This window comes from Cricetulus griseus, chromosome 5 (assembly GCF_003668045.3).
Source record: "Cricetulus griseus strain 17A/GY chromosome 5, alternate assembly CriGri-PICRH-1.0, whole genome shotgun sequence".
NCBI lineage: Eukaryota > Metazoa > Chordata > Mammalia > Rodentia > Cricetidae > Cricetulus > Cricetulus griseus.
The window spans coordinates 53,493,851-53,511,542 of NC_048598.1; the positions used below are offsets into that span (position 1 = coordinate 53,493,851).

At 48.8% G+C, this 17,692-nt stretch overlaps 1 protein-coding gene across 1 annotated transcript; it reads right to left on the reverse strand.

Annotated features, from left to right (window-relative positions):
• Positions 1-5,137: 5,137 nt before the first annotated feature.
• On the reverse strand, positions 5,138-8,185 carry Phlda3 (pleckstrin homology like domain family A member 3). The gene is made up of 2 exons (XM_027417510.2): positions 7,377-8,185; positions 5,138-5,800 (listed from the first exon to the last, which is right to left on the reverse strand). The coding sequence occupies exon 1, from the start codon at positions 7,821-7,823 to the stop codon at positions 7,446-7,448; it is 378 nt and encodes a 125-aa protein (XP_027273311.1). The 5' UTR covers positions 7,824-8,185; the 3' UTR covers positions 5,138-5,800; positions 7,377-7,445.
• Between the last annotated feature and the right edge of the window lie 9,507 nt (positions 8,186-17,692).

The following is a 17,692-nucleotide window of genomic DNA, read 5'->3' on the forward strand; positions in this document are numbered from 1 at the left end:
CATGGGGTGAACATACATGCAGGAAGACAAAACACCCATATACATAGATAGATAGATAGATAGATAGATAGATAGATAGATAGATAGATAGGCTAAAGCCCAGTGTAGGTTATTTGCCTACCATGCACAATGCCTCAGATTTGATCCCTAGCACCACAGAAAATGGGGGAAGGATGAAGGAAGGGAGAGAAGGAAAACAACCAGCATGCCATGGAGTATATACAGCAAAATCCTGCACAGGAAACACAAGGGTGAACTATTTAATGGTTGCGTGTTAGCTATCTGCCTAGAAATAGTGTAGGTGGAAGTCCATGGGCAACACTCAGGATGAAAGTGTGAAGGTAATATTGTTTTCTTCTTTGGCACATTCTGTCCTTCCACGCTTTCCTCCAGTTAACACATCTTATTTTGATTTGTGGAAACTTGTTGTTTTTAGTACTGGAAATTGAACCCAGAGCCTTGCATAGCCTAAGCAATCTCTACCCCCTAAACCATAACATCAGCCCTCTTTCCTTTCAAGACAAGATGCTCAGGTTGGCCTTGAATTTGCCATCCCCTGTCTCAGCCTCCTGGAGTAGTTGGGATTGCAGGCCTTCACCACTAGGCCTGGCTCAAACATGTTTTTAATAACAAAACTAAAGGTGTGTGTGTGTGAGAGAGAGAGAGAGAGAGAGAGAGACAGAGAGAGAGAGAGAGAGAGAGAGAGAGAGAGAGAGAGAGAGAGAGAGAGAGCTTTGTATGGGCTCCATCACCTATAAGAAGCACAGTTCCTGGAGGTGCTCTGGGTGCCCCAGTCCCTTCTGGCCTGCACTCAGCTGTCACTCCCAGGATCTGTGCAAAACCGTTTGTATCTCTTGTCTCACCTCACCTTTTCTGGTCCTAGCATCTTTACACAATCAGTTTCTTCCACCTGGAATGTTCCCTGTGGTCAGAATCCTTTCCACTCTTCAGAGTCCTCAGTGAACACCCTCTGCTCCAGCTTGCTTTTCCCTTGCTGCATTCTTGGTCTCAATACCCTTGGGGCCTCCTGGAGACCAATATCTATCTGGTCAGACCAGTAACTTCCTCTGCAGTGAATATCAAGTGCTATCACCAAGGTTGCAGGTTGAGTTGAACTTAGCAGAGGAGCCCTGCAGAGAGCTGGTAAGAGAACCCCAGTGAGACTCTGACTGGCTCTTCTTGCAGCTAGAGGTTTGGTGTCCTTCCTCCAAGAAGGTAGGAAATATTGCCAGCCTGAGCCAAAGGAAGTGATGCTTCTGGGCCAAAGCATTGTTGCTGGCAGGTTTGGATTCCATAGAGCTGTCTGGTAACATCAAGAGGATGGATGGTGGAGGCTTCTATCTCAGGCAGTGGGTCACTGACCAACTGTCCCACTTTGTCCAGGATTGAAGAATATCTCAGAATGTGGACTGGTCAGAGCAAACTGTGGAGAAACCAGGAATGTTATGCATGTGGTTTTGAAGCCCCAGGCTGATGCCACACAGGAGACATAGCTGCTGAATCTTGGACTTTGTGGGCTGGAGTAAACCCGAGTTTAGGTCCTGAGACCAACATCTTAGACCAGCATAGGAACAACATTAGGAGCTGGGAGTCTCCTTAGATCCCCCAAAGCTCTTGCTGTCTCTTCCTATCCTAAGGCCCCTCCATTCTTTAGACTGCTCCTGCCCTGGCCTTGCACCTATGGACAGCCCAGCTGGGTCTTTTCCTACTGCTAGGCCCCATCATTGATGTTTTGTTGTTTTGTTTTGTTTTAGAGAAGAGTAGGAGCTTGAGACAGGGCCTCTGTGAGGCCCAATCTGGCCTCAAATCTGACCTTCATGCCTTAGCTTCCCATGTACTAGAACTAGGGGCACTACTTCCCCCCGTTTGGTCCTACCCTTGTTTCACAGCCTGGCTCCAGTCACCAGAATACCCCCACCTCCGCACCAGCTCACAGACAGTTCTCTGCCCTTTGAAGATCCCTGCTCCTCAGAGCTTAACACAGGAGAGTCCCTTCACCTCTGAGTTCCCTGTTCCCAGCAAAAACTGTGGCTTAAATCATTCATGTGTGGTGGCTTACATCAGTTCATGTATGCATTCACTCACTTGGTAAGAATTAACCTATCTGGCATTGGCTAACAGCGCCTGCTTTGATTCCCACCATGACTAAGTTGACTCCACCACTTAATTAACTGCAGTGTGACTCTGGGTAGTCACGTTGCTTCTCTGGGTATCGGTTTCTTAATGTAAGACGAGTGCATCTCTCACCGAGTGCTGCAATGTTAGAAGAGTTAGCAGTAAAAACAGCTGCAGCTCTGGGACCAATACAGAGTAAACATATGCACAGCTTGCCATCATTATTATCGAGTCTACCTGGAGCCAGGTAATCTTGGGACACCAGGAATACACAAACGACACATCCAAGAACTAACCAGTCGAGTGGCACAGGCAGACACACAAACCAGCAATTGCATGCGGCGTGACTAATGGAGAAGGTATGTCCACACAGCAGGGAGAGTGGTTACTCAGGCTAGCCTGTAGGCAGGGCAGTCGTGGGGAGACATCTCAGAGCATGAAAGCTCAGAGCCATGATACCAAAATGTGTGGGAGGAGCTGGAGGAAATGGCTTATAGGTGAGGTGACCTCCACTGGTACTGGAATGGGGACAGTTACCTGTAGGAACCTGGGTGTGCAAACTAAAGAGTAGAAAGAGAGGGCGCTATCGGCAAGGGGTCCTCTCCCATTGCAGGGGACAAGCAGCTGGTAGTACTGGTGGAAGAAATCCACTGCATTTCCTATAGATCACTCTGATGGACTTCGGTGGGCAAATGAGAACAGAAGACTGAAGGAGAACACGCCAGGACTTTCTTACAGCCTCGGGGCAGCCTGGCATCCAGCCTGGCATTCTTGCTAGGGTCCCTGGATCCTGGCCCTGATGCCTTATCCTTGGCTCCAGATTTTCAGCGGACAGCCTCTCATGGCCTGCAGACCCACTCTCTCTCCTTTCTTTTCCAGTTTGGGCTCTGGTCTCTCTCTGGCTCTTCCCAGCTTCTCCATTCTTCTCCTGGAACAGGCTAGCTCTTGCCAAAGCCTCAACTCCCAACCCAGCTCTCCCGGACCAGAACAAGCCCATCCCTTCTCCCCTCTGCCTCCCCACCCCACCTCATCGGACTCCAGTTGTTCAGCTGAGACTTGCCCTGTCTCATTTTCCCATTGATGACTCATGGATCAGGCGGGGTGAGGCCCCAGCTGCCAGAGCAGGGGGAGAGTTAGTGGCAACAGCCCCTTCCTGGCCTCACAGTGTCCTCAGGTCCAGCTGAGCAGTTTTCTCTCTCCTGAGAGTCTGCTGGCACTGTGAAGGCCTGCCTCTGTCACCAAAGGGGCTTTTCCCCCACTCAGCAGTCCAGCAGGCATTCCAAGGGTGAAGGCCTTTGCTCCTTCCTGGAAATTCAGAGCAGAAAGGGCACCCTTGAACTCAGAAAGCAGAGCAAAGAGACCAAAGTTTTGCCAGAGACAAAACTCCCCTAAAAGGTCACTTTCTTCTGAAAGAGCCAATAGCTCTTTGAATAGCACCTGTTCTAAGAGGGCCAGAACTCTCTGAGTTCTTGAGAACTCAGGGCTCCCAGAATATTGGTAAATATCTATTCTGTTGTAACAGTCTCCACCTACGCACATGTGCCAGGAGCCTGCTGAGAGCCAGGTCCACAAGAGGGTCTCCAATGATCCACCTTTCAGGGGTTGAGACTTGCCTAGCAAAAAGGCACACTGAAGCTGACTTTGGGCAAGAACCAAAGCACACTTGGAACCAAAGCTGAGTGTCTAACCAGCTTTGAGAGCCTGCCTTCATCCCAAGCACCTGCCCTCTACTCTTGTCTCTCAGCACTGCCCATGCCCCCTGCTGCAGACCAATGATCCCTCTCAGCTCTGCTGAGGTCCACAATGAGCAGCAAGAAAATAAGTGCCTGGTGCTTCAAGGTGGCCTGTGGTCTGCTCTTCTGGCACTGGCTGCTATTGGTTTGTCTCCCACTAAACTCTGACCTCCTAGGGCAGAGATTGTATCTTTTTTTTTGTCCCTCCATGTCCACTGGAGAGCAGAGTACCTGGCCCAGCAGGCATTATTTGGTGAATGATCACACCTTGATCCCAAACCCATCCACCCACAAACCTTTCTTTCTTATTTCTGAGTGCCTGATGCCCAAATCTTCAAACCCAAATCTCCACCCCCCGAAATTCCTGGGCTTGATTGGAATAGTCTGAAAACATGCTGTTTCATAAGCATGAGGAAGCTAACCCTTTGCCATTAAAGCTACATCAAGGCAGGAGTGGCAGCTTTCTCTCCTTTCCCGACGCATGAAAGTGCTGACTCCTCACCCACGGAAGACATCATCAATTGATCACAGCACCCTGGCTTAGACCTAGCCTTTACAACACTGATCTAGGTTGGCATGGAAGATGATGTTTTTTGACCTGATGGGATTAAGCTATCTATAGAGTGTTTAGACTAAGAGATAATGATTGGGATATTTGTTAAATTTCCTTTGTAAACCATATACTCATATTCAACCGTACAATGTAGTTCTCATCCTACATAGGAAGTACTTCTGAGGACTGAGAGACATACATGGACAGGAGAAAGGAAAATTTTGATTAGAAAACAAGAGAAGTTCCAGGACAGATAGGGCTACACTGAGGAACCCTTTCTCGAAAAACCAAAACAAAAACAAAAACAAAAAAAAAACTAGATAAATATGAAGGAGTGAAACATGAGAAAAACGAAGAGGTTATTAAAGAGATTTCAAATTATTGAGGAGTTCCCTTGGCCCCATTGTTCCTTTCAGAGGCTCTGAAGCAAGCCATTGCTCTGCATTCAGGGAGGGTAAAACTTGCTGGTTATACTGGGAGAGGTCAGCAGGGTGAGCAGCAGGTTCTGTCTAACTCAAGGCCATAATTCCTCTGTATCTCCCATGTAGGAACGATTCCCTAATGCTAGCCACTAAGTTAGACTTCCCCTATGAATGTGTCCATCTGCATGTGTAAATAACAGGGAGAAGCCAGCCCAGCAATCAGAGCCACTTCCTAGGTTAGCAGGGGCAAAGAAGTAAAGAGATGCTCCAAGCTCTAGGTGTCTGTAGTTAAAAGAATTTCACTCAACAGACAATGTAGTTACTACCCACGTACTGGGCATCTTCATTCTGGAATAGGCATGAAATGGTAATGGCCAAACCCTTACCCCATCCCCACCACCTCCAGGCCCAGCACCAAAGTGAGGAGAGGGCAATAGAGGTAAAGGAAGAAGTGTGCAAAGAGAGGGTATGGATGGGTGGGGGGAGGTCCCAAAAGGACCTAAGCAGCAAGAGACCCCCAGGCACAGGCCTCATGCCCAGCAGATCCCATCTGCAAGCTAAGTCCAGCGGCTGTCCTAAGGCAGGGTGGCCATCTTCTGGATCTCAGGCTGTCCTCCTGAGTTCTGAGACCTTGGCTTAGCACACCATGAGGAACTGCTCTCCTTTGGGCAAGTCTCAAGGCCAGGGGCCAAACAGTAGTCTGCAGAACCCAGAACCAAGGGCAGGAGCAGTGAGAGGGGCCTTGATGCCAGGTAAGCCCGGGTGCTCCATCATGGTACATGAGGCCAGGCCTGTGGCTCGGAGGTTTAACAGTCTCAGCATCCAGGAGCTGAATCTTCATCCTCAGCCCCTCATGTGGCTTCTGCTCTCCGCCCTGGGACGCTAGGCTCCTTCCATGATATGCTTCTTCCGAATGCTGATAGTTTCTGCTGCATCATGTGTAGTCAGGCCCCAACCAACCAGGGTGGACAGAGAGGCTGGAGAGAAAGAGCAGTGGTTAGGGCAGGGGCAACAGTTGATTTACTGGGAACTGGGTGCCTCACGCCAGGCCTTGCCTGCTCTTCCTACACCAGAACAAACGAAAATAATGTGGCCACTCCTGTTACCCACAGGAAATAGGTTTCGGGACATGCCACACAGACGCTAACTAAAATCTGGGAGCTTCTTTCTATGACAGGGTGTAGTTTTTGCCCATAACCTACGCACACCTCCCATATGCTCGAAGTCATCTCTGTGTTACTTTTAATACCTAACACAATGTAATGCTATATAAATAGCTGTTACACTCTATTGTTTGGGAGACATTAACAAAAATCAAAAGGTCTGAATGTTCGGATGACATTTTTTTTTTACAACTATTTTTGACCAAGGATCTACTGAATCCACAGATGAGGGCTGATCCCACACTATGGCCGGCGGAAACTGCTTCCTCTAGCCCTACTCTGAGTCCTAGGGGATCAAGGTGGACCCATTCATAGTCCACTGGGTTTACTTCTTATCGAGCTTCTCTACAATTGTGGGGTGGGAGGAGCAGTCAACAGGAGTGCCAAAGGGGCTGCAGCATTACACAGACCCCCAGCCTCACCTGAACTCTGATGGCTGGAAGGAGGAAGAAGTAAGGGGAAGTGAATGAGGTACTGTGCGAGGTGTAGTTGGTTCCAGAGGGACAAAAGCTTCCACTGGAGAAGTTAAGGCCAGAGTTATATAAAGCCCTCCTTGACCCAGCTCAGGTTCCCATGGGGAGGGAGTGGTATCTGGGGAAGAGGGCAAGAAGGCTAAATGCCATGGCTTCTAGGTTCTATTCCTGGTCCTTCCCTTGAGCCATTCTGCCCACAAACCAACCCTTCAACCTTCTGTCTTCTCCTCAAGGAGGATTAAAACATCACAAATAATCCATGGCCTCACTCTTCTAACGTTGCCTCCTCTGGCCCAGTGAGGCTTGGCCGGCACTCGTGGATAGGCAGGTAGACAGGCCCATCATCCCTGGAATTAATGGCCTGGCCACAGCCCACCTCACACATCTCTTGCTCCCTTGCCCTCCCAATAGCTCAGCCCTAGCCCGCCACTGAGGTCCCACGTGGGGAGCTGGGGCGCCATAGTTTTGTGCCCAAGCCCTTATAACTCCTTCGATAACTACAAGATGGTGAGTTTTCACCTCAGTTCAACGATTAAATTCCCTGACACGCATTCATTCTGGAAGAGATAATGCAGGAGCCCTATGTTGGGTGGCCCACTGGCTCACCACATGAGTCAGTGTTCAACCAGTCTCTGAAAAGAACCATCCCACCTGAGCTCTTCCTCCCAGGACTCCTGTCTTCCTCTCAGACACTTGGGTCGCAATAAGGAGCCTCCTGCCAGACACCCTAGGGAAAAGGCCCGCTCTGCTCCCTTGGCCAGAGGCCCAGGCTTCCCAAACACAGTCTCTCAGGATCCTACCCTGTCGGGCCCCAGCAATTTTCCCTAGGGCTCTGGGGTGGAAAACAAAACTCCTGATTTTCTATAGAGGACAGAGGAGGAAAGACAAGATAGAGGGTTCAGCGCTCTGGGGCTTACCTGACGTGTCCTCTGGGCACGGAGGTGGTAGCGGTGGGGGCATGTCGATAAAATGGTATGCCTCGTGGTTTAGGACACGAGGGTCCCAGTCCCAAGGCTCTGTCGGGCCCGCACAGTCTGGATGGCCTGTTGATTCTTGAACTTGACCAGGCCCAGGGTGATCTGAGCGTTCCAGCCGGGGTCTTCGAGGGGGCAGCGGAAGTCGATCTCACCCCCGCCCTCGGTCACTAGCGTGAAGTAGATGTGGCGCCCGGTGCTCTCCACGCACTCCACGGCTTTGATGCGGGCGAAGCTGAGCTCCTTGGGCCGGCCGCCAGTGCCCTTGGCCTCGAAGAGCTGCAGCCCGCGCTCGGTGAGCACGCAGCGCTTCCGTTTCCACAGCTGCAGCAGCCCGCCGCTGCGCTTCTCCAGCACGCCCTCCTTCAGCACGGTCGCCGCCGCCGTCATGGGCGTCCCCGGGGTTCCCACGGCGCCGGAGCCTGCGGCGGTCCCGGCTCTTGAGCGCCGGCTTCTCGCGCCGCCCTGGGCTGGCTGGCCTTGCTCGCTGTCTAGCCGAGCCCGCGGCCGGGGACGCCTCGCAGAGCGCGGCGCCCGGGAGGCGCGGGAGGATGCTGCTCGCTCGCCGCCGGCTAGGGACCCTGCGCAGCGCTCCGACCGCCCCGAGCCTCTGCCGGGTGCCCCGCGCCTCTCCGCCCGCACGCCCGCTCCTCTGGGCTCCGTGTGCGCGCTGGGCGGCTGCTGGCGGGATGTGCCCTTACATGTTCCGCCGCTCGCCTCCTGCGCCTCCCGCCCGCCGCCCGCCCGCCGCGCATTCCTGTCCCGCTGGCCCTCCCCTCTGCGCCGCGCACCCGCCCGGTCAGGGCCCCGGGGGGCGGGGCCGCAGCGGGGCTCCAACACCCACCCGGAGCGGGTGGCTTACTCAACAGCCGGGTCTCTGGCCTGCTGTGGCCTCTTCTTAAAACACACCCTCCCCATCCCGTTCCCCGGCCTCACCCCGGGGACAGAGGAAGAGAAGTGGGGAGGGCCAGACGAGGAGAAGTGGGGGAGAGTGTCTGCTAGAGGAGAGAGGTCACCGCTAGCCAGGGGTTGGGCCTGCTTGGAGATAGCGCAGTGACATCATGGCACGGTGGGCGTCAAATACCCGCTGTATGTTTCTCAAACCGCGGGAGTCCTGGTCCCCAGCCTCTGCCAAAAGCTGGTGTTGGGCTCCTCATCTCTGTACTCAGAGATGTCTCTCTGCTGTACTCACAGGAGGCTGGAGACAGCTTGGACTATCATTCCTCCCACGTTTACCTGCTTCAGCTTAGGGTAGACGTTAGAAAAAAAAAAAAGCCAGTATAAAGCAGGGAGAGAGAAATCTTGATGTATCTATCACTCACGGCTTTACCATAGTGGGAAGTAGAGATACGTGCTGTGGGTTTGGGGTGTCCCACGGTTCTCTCCAAGCACCTGGAGGTGACCAGCACTCATTTGGAGGACCAGCCATGCCTGGTGCAGTTAATCCTCAGCCTTGTGGTTTCTCAGCAGATTCCACCCCGGAGAATGGGCTTCTCCTTCCCTGGACTCCAAGCTGAGGGGAAACAGGCTTCTTTCTCTCCGTTAGTTTCGAACCTCTCTTCCTTGACTGCAATCTCTCCTACCTGGACAATGGCGCTAACTTTTGTGTTTTCGTCTATCAAATGAGATAACTAGTCGATCCTGATCTAGTAGGACTGTGAAGAGTAAGTTAGAAACCATTTGTGAAAGACCCATGACCGACTTGGCAACTGAGTTATTCCTCTTTCTACTGTCTTCCTTTAGAAAAGGTCAGAACCCATTCCCTGAGCTTTCAGCCATCTTTCTCCATGGCTCTCCTAGGACCTCACCTGCCCCTCTGGGTCAACTCCCCCAGGCCGAAGTTTCTTAAATACCTAGTCATGGATAATCAATGTCTGGGACTCATGATAGACAGAAAGAAGAGCTCTTTGGACTCACACCTCATGTTTCTATCCTCAATGAGAAAGTGTCCTGGACAGGGAGGGTCCCGTTGTGAGCCAGGGGGTACCCTTCCCTGCAAAACCAGAACAGGGAAACAGCTATGGACTTCCCACCCATAGTCTTGTATGTGGAGTACACCTACACAGTGTCTGTCTGTCCCTCCCTCCATCCTTCTCCCTCTCCCTCAGCTCCCAACCCCCCATATGCTGCCACTTCAGGAGAGAAAATAAAGACAGTGCCTTTGGGACCCCTGTCTGCCAGCCATGCCCTCCTGTGGCTTTTTCCCACTTTTCTTTTAGGGCCCCCTGAGTTCACCAACCTGGCAGAATCCTGCCTTGGCCCCACCTTCTCTCCTTTGGGAAATGGGTGATGGTGGGGATGAAAGTGGTAGTAGTGTCTTCATTCTGTCCAATCTCTCAACACTCACTCCTCTTTCATCCATGCTTTCTGTAGCTTCTGGATCATTCCCAAGACTTAAAACTTACAGAGCCCTCTCCCAAGATTAAATTCTCATGAGAGATAGTTAATATGGTTTTGCTCATTTTTTTCTCATGAGGAGAAAAGAAAAATGAAACGGTCAAGTCAAACCACTTAAATGGAATTTGCAGCTTTGTAAACAGTCTGGGATGTAAAGTATGATGGCTCCCAGGACCGGGAATCTGCTGGTGACGTCACACTGCCTCTCCATAAACACTGAGCCCTTTTAATGCATGACATGGCCACCCACACTTTTTACTTACTGGCTGGAGGTCTGGAGGCTTCCAGACAGTGGAGGAAGGAAGGGAAAGGGCAGCAACATTGGGTAACAAGAGAGTGGGCAGAGAGGCATAGGAAGGAACTCAGAGGGGCATACTCTACTGCCCGGAGGGTCTCTGCCCACCAACAAATGGTTCCCCATACTACCGAGTCATCCTAATGGCCTGAGTCTGCAATGCTGGGGCCTTCTGGGGTTAGGAAAGAGAATTCAGTTGCCCCAGGATTGGCATCTTTCCTGGAAGCCCCCACCTGAGGGCCCTGGGGTCCAGGTTGGATTAATTGATGACTGAGGAAGTTTTTTGAGAGCAGAGTGTGCAGGGCATCACCACCACCACCACCACCATCATCATCATCATTATTGCTGTCAGGGTTCTGGATCCTTTGCCAGGAACAGGAACTACTTCTTAACCTGCTCAGGCCACTGACCGGGGACAGATTGAGCTCCAGGATTTTGACTGGACTCTTATCGTCTTGTTGACTCCACATGGGACAGATGGACAGAATGTCCCCTGTAGCAACCCAGAGCTGCCACCTCCCTTTGCCCACACCAAATAGAAAGCTGATCTGTCCTGTCAGGCAAGCTGAGTCCAGCTGTTTTGGACTGACTCAAAATGCCTGGGAGGAGGGGGCAGGGAGTGAGCCGAGACTGGCTCTAGCTAGTGAATGTCCCATTTTGCACACTGTAAGGGAAGGAGGGGGTGACCACAGCTGGGGGAAGAGTTACAAAAAGAAACATAGGTAGTTTTATTTTTTAATGATTTATTTTATTTTATGTGCATTGGTGTCTTGCCTGCATGTATGTCTGCGTGAGGATGTCAGGTCCCCTAGAACTGGAGTTACAGACAGTTGTGAGTCGCCATGTCTTCTGGAAGAGCAGTCAGTGCTCTTAACAGCTGAGCCATCTTTTTAGCCCCCATAGCTGGTTTTAAAAATAATTGTATTTATATTTTATGTGTATGTATCATGTGTGTGGGGGGAGGCGTATGTGAGGGTGGCTATGGGAGCCAGAAGAGGGTGTTCCATTCCCTGGGGCTGGAGTTCCAGGCAGGAGTGAGCCATCTGACATGGGTGCTAGGAACCAAACTCAGGTCCTCTGAAAGAGCACAGTGTTCTTAATTTTTGAGCATTCTTTCCAGCCCCAGAGCTACTGGTTTGTACAATGTTTACTTGAGCAAATTAAGTCAGGGAGTAATACATTGCTAGACAAAGCAACAGCAGTAAAGATAATTTTGTCAACAATGTAGAATGTAGAATGTGGCAGGGTGATGCAGACCTGTAATAACTACATTTGGGAGGTAAAATCAAAAGAATAAAAAAATTCAAGAGGTGGTGGTGGAGCATGTCTTTAATACCAGCAGAGACAGGTAGATCTCTGAGTTAGAGGCCAGCCTGGTCTACAGAGTGAGTTCCAGGACAGCCAGAGCTACACAGAGAAACCCGATCCTGAAAAACCAAAATGATGATGATGATAATAATAATAATAATAATAATAATAATAATAATAATAATAAATTCAAGGTTGTTCTTAGCTATGTAGTGAGTTCAAGACCCACTTAGATATATGAGACCAGTCTAAAAATTAAATTTAAACAATCTTTCAAAAATGGAATATAGAGTAACACTAAAATTTTAAACTAACCCAGGTATAATGGTACACACCTATAATCCCAGCATTCTAGAGACAGAAGGGCTGCCACAAGTTTGAGGCTAGCCCGGTCTACATAGAAAGGCTAGGTTGGGCTACATAGTAAGATCCTGTCTCAAAAAGAAAAAAATTACATAAAATGAAACTTCTTTGCTGAAGATGATGCTAGCGATGCCGCCCACCCACCTGCCCGCCAGCACCTTGGAGACCTGCTCTAGCTTGCTGACCTCAACCTCCTTCCTCATGACCTTTGCACTTTGCATTCTAATGGAAGGGATCGCTCACCATATCACCTCCTGGTTCTTCTCTACCTCCCTGGATTCTTTGTTACAGTGCTACCTTCTCCATAAGATCACTCCCCAACACCCTGCTTCAAACTTCCACCCACCCCCCAAACACAGTATCCCTCTCTGCCTCGTTCCTGCATCACCCTCTTCAGTTCTGTTTTTCCCATCTGTCTATTGCCTGTACTCTACTAGAGCATAGGCTTTATACCAGCCAGAATCTGATACTTCCTCACCCTCATAACTCCAGCATCTAGAATTGCTGCTTGATTCATAGTATGTCCTTGATAAACATTTGCTGATGAGTGGGCTAAATGGCAAAATACAGCCAAAAGGTTGGGAGGTGAAACAGGGTAATGCTACCACAAGCTAGTGAACTCATTCAAGGAGGTCTAAATATACCACCTAAAATAATAGTGAAACTAGACCTGGCTGTTGACGTCTGTAGTCCCAGCACACAGGAGATTGAGGCAGGAGAATCAAGAACTTCAGATCAGGTTGGGTTATATAGTGGCTTCAAGGCTGCCCTGGACTACACAGTGACCATGTGTCTCATAATGCCTAAACAAAGGTAAGCTGTGTGGCTCAACCAGTAAGGGCATTTGCTATCAGACCTAACAGCCTGATTCTGATCCCCATAATCCACACGGTGGAAGGAGAGAATTGACTCCTCCAAGTTGTCCTCTGACCTCTAATCACACGCACCATGGCATTCACACACTTCCCTCGTCACCCTCACAAAATAAAGGTAAAGATTAAAGACAAAGACTCAATAGTTAACAGTTCTTCTAAGAAAGGATGGGGGAAATAGTCTTTTTTCTTTTAATTGTTCATCCTTCTATTTTACCCAAGTTTTCAATCCTCTACCCATGTTGCTGCCTTTATAAATCTAGTAAAGCACCCCAACACATCAGTGTCTATACAGTTAAAAACGAGTTTGAGGGGCTGGAGAGATGACTTAGTAATTAAGAGCACTTACTGTTCTTGCAGAGGACCCAGCTTCTGTTCCCAGCACCCACATGGTGGGTCAAACCATCTGTAACCCCAGTTCCTGGGAACTAACCCCTCTTCTGGCCTCCACAGGCTTTGCACACATGTGCTACAGAAAAACACTTAGGTACACACACACACACACACACACACACACACACACACACAATTAAATAAATATTTTTAAATAAAACAAATAATAAGAGAGCTGACTAAAATTCAGGGAATATTTCAGTATTGGAAGCATAGCATGGTGTGAAACATGACCCCACAAGAACTGAAGGCCACCTCTGCTGTGTAGGTTAAATCTGGCAAGGCCCACAATGATTTGTGACAATATGTCGGTGGGTTAACCTGAAGATGCTTGTCACTTGTTTTCCTTTCTTAGTTTTTGGAGACATGGTCTCCCCATGTAGTTCAAGCTAGCCTAGCTTTTGAGAGCCTCCTGTCTCAGCTGCCCTAGTGTTAAAATTGCAAGCACGTGCCACTATATCCAGCTTACACAGAGATGTCTCAATGAAACTGAAAACTCAGGGCTGGCTTGAGAGCAGGGTTGATTTTAAATGCATTCCTGGAGGTTGCTGTCTTCAGGGCATCCTGTGAGCTTCTCTGGGGTGGGCACAGCAGAGTCTCCTGCTGGGGGAACATCAGGATCAAATCAGAAAGAACTCCCCCCACCCAGTCTCGAGAAACACAAAGAAGTGGTTTTCCTTCTGCACCTTGAGTATCTGGCCCCTGGGACTGGAAGGCTTTCTTCAGATAATAGGGATAGATGCTAATGATTCAGTAAGTCTGGTTTGGGACCAGAGAATATGCATTTCTGGTTTTTTGAGATAGGGTTTCTCTGTGTGGCCCTGGCTGGCCTCGAACTCAGAGTGCTGAGTGGCCCTGGCTGGCCTTTGCCTCCTGAGTACTGAGATCAAAGGTGTGCGCCACTACCGCCCAGCAAGTTATACAGGGTTCAGAGCAATGGTTCTCAAAATGTCCAGGACCAGCAGCATCAGAAAAGCAAGTCAGAGCCCTGGGTTTGAGGCTGAGCAAGCATTGCCTGTAAATGAGCCTGCAGCACTGATGTAGAGGAGGGAGCACTTGGCTAGGGGGCAGGACTCTAATGATCTGCACCAGCTCAAGAGCAATCGGACCGCTCTTGTCACACCTCCGTTTATCAGCTGTAAAGTGAAGGCTGTCAAGCTCTATTTTGTGAAGTTAGTAATGATTTCCAGGAAAGCCTGGTTGGTTCACAGGGCCTCAGGAACTCCCATGTAGGTAAGAGAAGAGGTTCATTGTTGATCCCTCTCCAGCCGGTTCCTTTTTCCTAATTCATCAGAAACAGGTAGCTCACCTGTGTGGGGCAGAATGAGTCCACCCAGAGTCCTGCCCCACCCTGCCCCCTCTCTCTGTATTCACCCTCCAATTCACTGACGGGTCCCTCCCAGCTCTCCTCTCTTACCCCAGCCGGTCTTTCCCCCAGACTTCTGATCCTCTTATTCCCCTTTGATGTACAACCCGTTTTGTTCAGGGCTTTGGGGTTTCCTCCGAACTCTGTGTTTTTTGAAAACTGGCCCAAGTTTCAAGTCTCTAATGACTTGAATTTAATGGGCACTATTGCAACAGACCTCAAGTGGGCAGCAACCGTGTAGCTGACCAGCCCGGGCATGCTCCTAGGCTTGTCTCTCTTGCTGGAAATCCCCTCCCACGCTCAGCCCTTTAATCACTTTCCAACCCAATAACTTTCCTGATTCACCGGGGATCCCTTTCGTCTTGAGAGCGCCCACTGCCCCTCTCTGATGGGGCTGAGTCTGGACTTGAAGGCATTTGATCCCAGCTTGGGTCTGACGGAGACTGGATTTGTGGGCTCAGGGTTCAGGTTAGGACCTGCAGAATTTTCCCCTTTCCCATGCCATCTTGGCATCTGGATGCCCATGTTGCAGAAGCAGAAGCGTTGCCCCAGAATGGCCCTCTGGGACACTGGACCACAGAGCAGAGGTTATTACCAGAACAGACTGAGGCCCAAAGCAGAGAGCTTTCCCTTCCTGCCAGCCGGGCAGCTGTGGACCTATCTATTGCTTTCTGTTTCTTAGCTTTCTCTCTTAATAACATTCATGTGCTTTGAGTCACAGTGCCTTAAACCTATATGGGATTATATAATTGTACATACTGAACGTAGGGCTTGTGAAAAATTTGGTAAGATTAAAAGGTTTCTGAACATGCAGTGACCAAAAGTTAACTCAAAATCAAACACGATAGGAATCTGTGGCGTATCCGGCATCTTGTGCCCATGTTGTATCTAGTAGCTTCACTACTGCCGTGATTCCGAGTTTCTCACTGCATATGCGCTGTGCCACACACTCTGCAGGAGAACACCTTGGCTCAGACTCGACACTGTCATATGCTATGAATTGCAGTATATTTTTTTTAAGTACAAAAAAGTTTTCGGCTCTTATACAAAGATGGTAGCTTAATCACAAAGGCTTTTGAGCATTTTTCTGCCAACAATCTTGAGCGTGCAGGTTTTTAACTGGTATTAACAGTGGATTGTATTGTTTTAGAATGTTTGGATTTAATTATTTTCGGGGGAGGGGGAAATTGCCACAGTGTGCTTGTGGAGGTCAAAGGACAGCTTGGTGGAGGTGGTTCTCTTGTTCTACCTTTATGTGGATTCTGGGAATCAAACTCATCAGGCTTGTGTGGCAAGCCAATTTTTTACCCTCTGAGCCATCTCACCAATGGGGAATGTTTGAATTTTGAAGTTCCTGTTTGAGTTGCTGGCTTGAACTTCATTTTTTTTTTGACAAGTCATTAAACAAATCATTAAATGCGTTTTGGTTTGGGATTAGGACAGAATTTCCAACGATTTCTAAAACGGCCTTAAACATCCTATATATATATATACATTTTGTACTGTGTGTTTATGTGAAGTGGTGCTTCACATAAAGCAAAATGCCAGCCAATTCTGAAATATGTTGACTGCGCTTTGTGCCTGCAGTATCAAATATTCAGCCAAGACTTAATTCTTTATGTAAAAATAGACAGGCACACCAACCTCAAGAGATGCAAATTTGCTCTTGTATTTAATAAATGCACCAAAGGATAGCTTTAAATCAATTAATGATTTGTTATCAGTGAATATTGGATTTGTACATTTATTCTACACATCTATATACCTGTGATTATATAAAAGGGGTCTATAGTGGGGAAAGGGGAAGAAGCCATCTTTTAAATCCATGTAAGTAACACATCCATGCACTGCTCAATGACAGAGACATTCTGAAACATGTTGTTACGTGAGCTCGTCATCATCACCTAAGCCTGGATACTATATTGTACGTCAGTTGCTGAACTTGGTCCCTTGAAGCGATCAAGAGCTGAAGCAAACCCAAGATGCAAGAGGCTGCTTCTGGCAAAACAGTGCACTATTTTACAAGCACCTTTTGTTTTTAAATATACTTCTAAGTAGAAAAAATGTGCTCTAAGATAGCTGTTTAAAGTATGGCATACTACAGCATAGTAAATATATAAGATGGCAGCATGGTTGTTTATTGCAATTATCAAGACTGTGTCCTGTGTATAACTGTAACTACACTATTTCTGTGAGATAGTTGGTTTGTTCCCACCAGCATTGCCACAAACTTGTGACAACAACAAAAACCAGGTGACAGAAAAGTTTCAGCTTTATTATAGTCTTAATGAGATCATTGTCTGTGGTCTAGCACTGGTAGAAACATTGTTTTGTAGCATGTCCCTGTACTTGAATACATTTTTATTGAAAACATTCAAAAGATGACTCTGTTTTTCACCACCTTTCTGGTTCCCAGGTCTACAATGGACAATCACTTTAGCTGGTCCTGGGTCCTACCAGACACTTGTCTTTGCTTTTGGTACATTTGTACCCAGGAGAGTATAAAACAGCATCCTCTCTGTGGGGTTGGGATTGATGTGGGATGTGGGATTGATGGAAAGGTTTTTCTTCCAGCTCCAACATTCTCTGTACTTGACATTGGCTCTCCCTCTCTTTCTAGAGAGTTGATCCTCACAGGAAGGTCCTAAAGTATAGGTATGGGGGTCAGTGCATGGAGGAAGAAAAATTTCAGGGAAGAGGAGAGCGTTACCAGAGAGTCTTTCTAGATGAGGGTTTATGCACAGCTTTCTTCCTGCCTCTGATTTTCAGATGTCCGACGATGAGAATGTTGAATGCTACCATCACTTTGGTAAACAGGGAATCAAGACTGGGTAGAAAAGATGGCTGTGAGGTGCCCAGCCTGAGAGCAGGGTCAAGAGGAGATGAACACACCTGATTGAAGGCCAAGGGGCCAGAGGGACTCAAGAGAGGAACTCGGGATCATTGAGGGTTCCTTGAGTCACGCTCTGGATTAGCTCTAGGGAATGAAATTTGAGTTCTGTTCATGGGATTGGCAGAACAAGGGAGGTAGAGTTCATAGGCTTAGGGGCCACACCCTCCACCTCAGCAAGGTGACCCCTCTTGAAGAAAACATTAGCTTTCTGGCAGTCCATTATACCTTCACAGAAACATGTTTCTTAGGTCTAAACACTGCCTATCTAAAGTCACAACTGACAAGGTATGCCCATAGTCACCAGGATAGGCTGGCTACTCATGATACACTAATGAGCTCTTTGGCCCAACAGTTTACCCAAGCAAAGGCTAC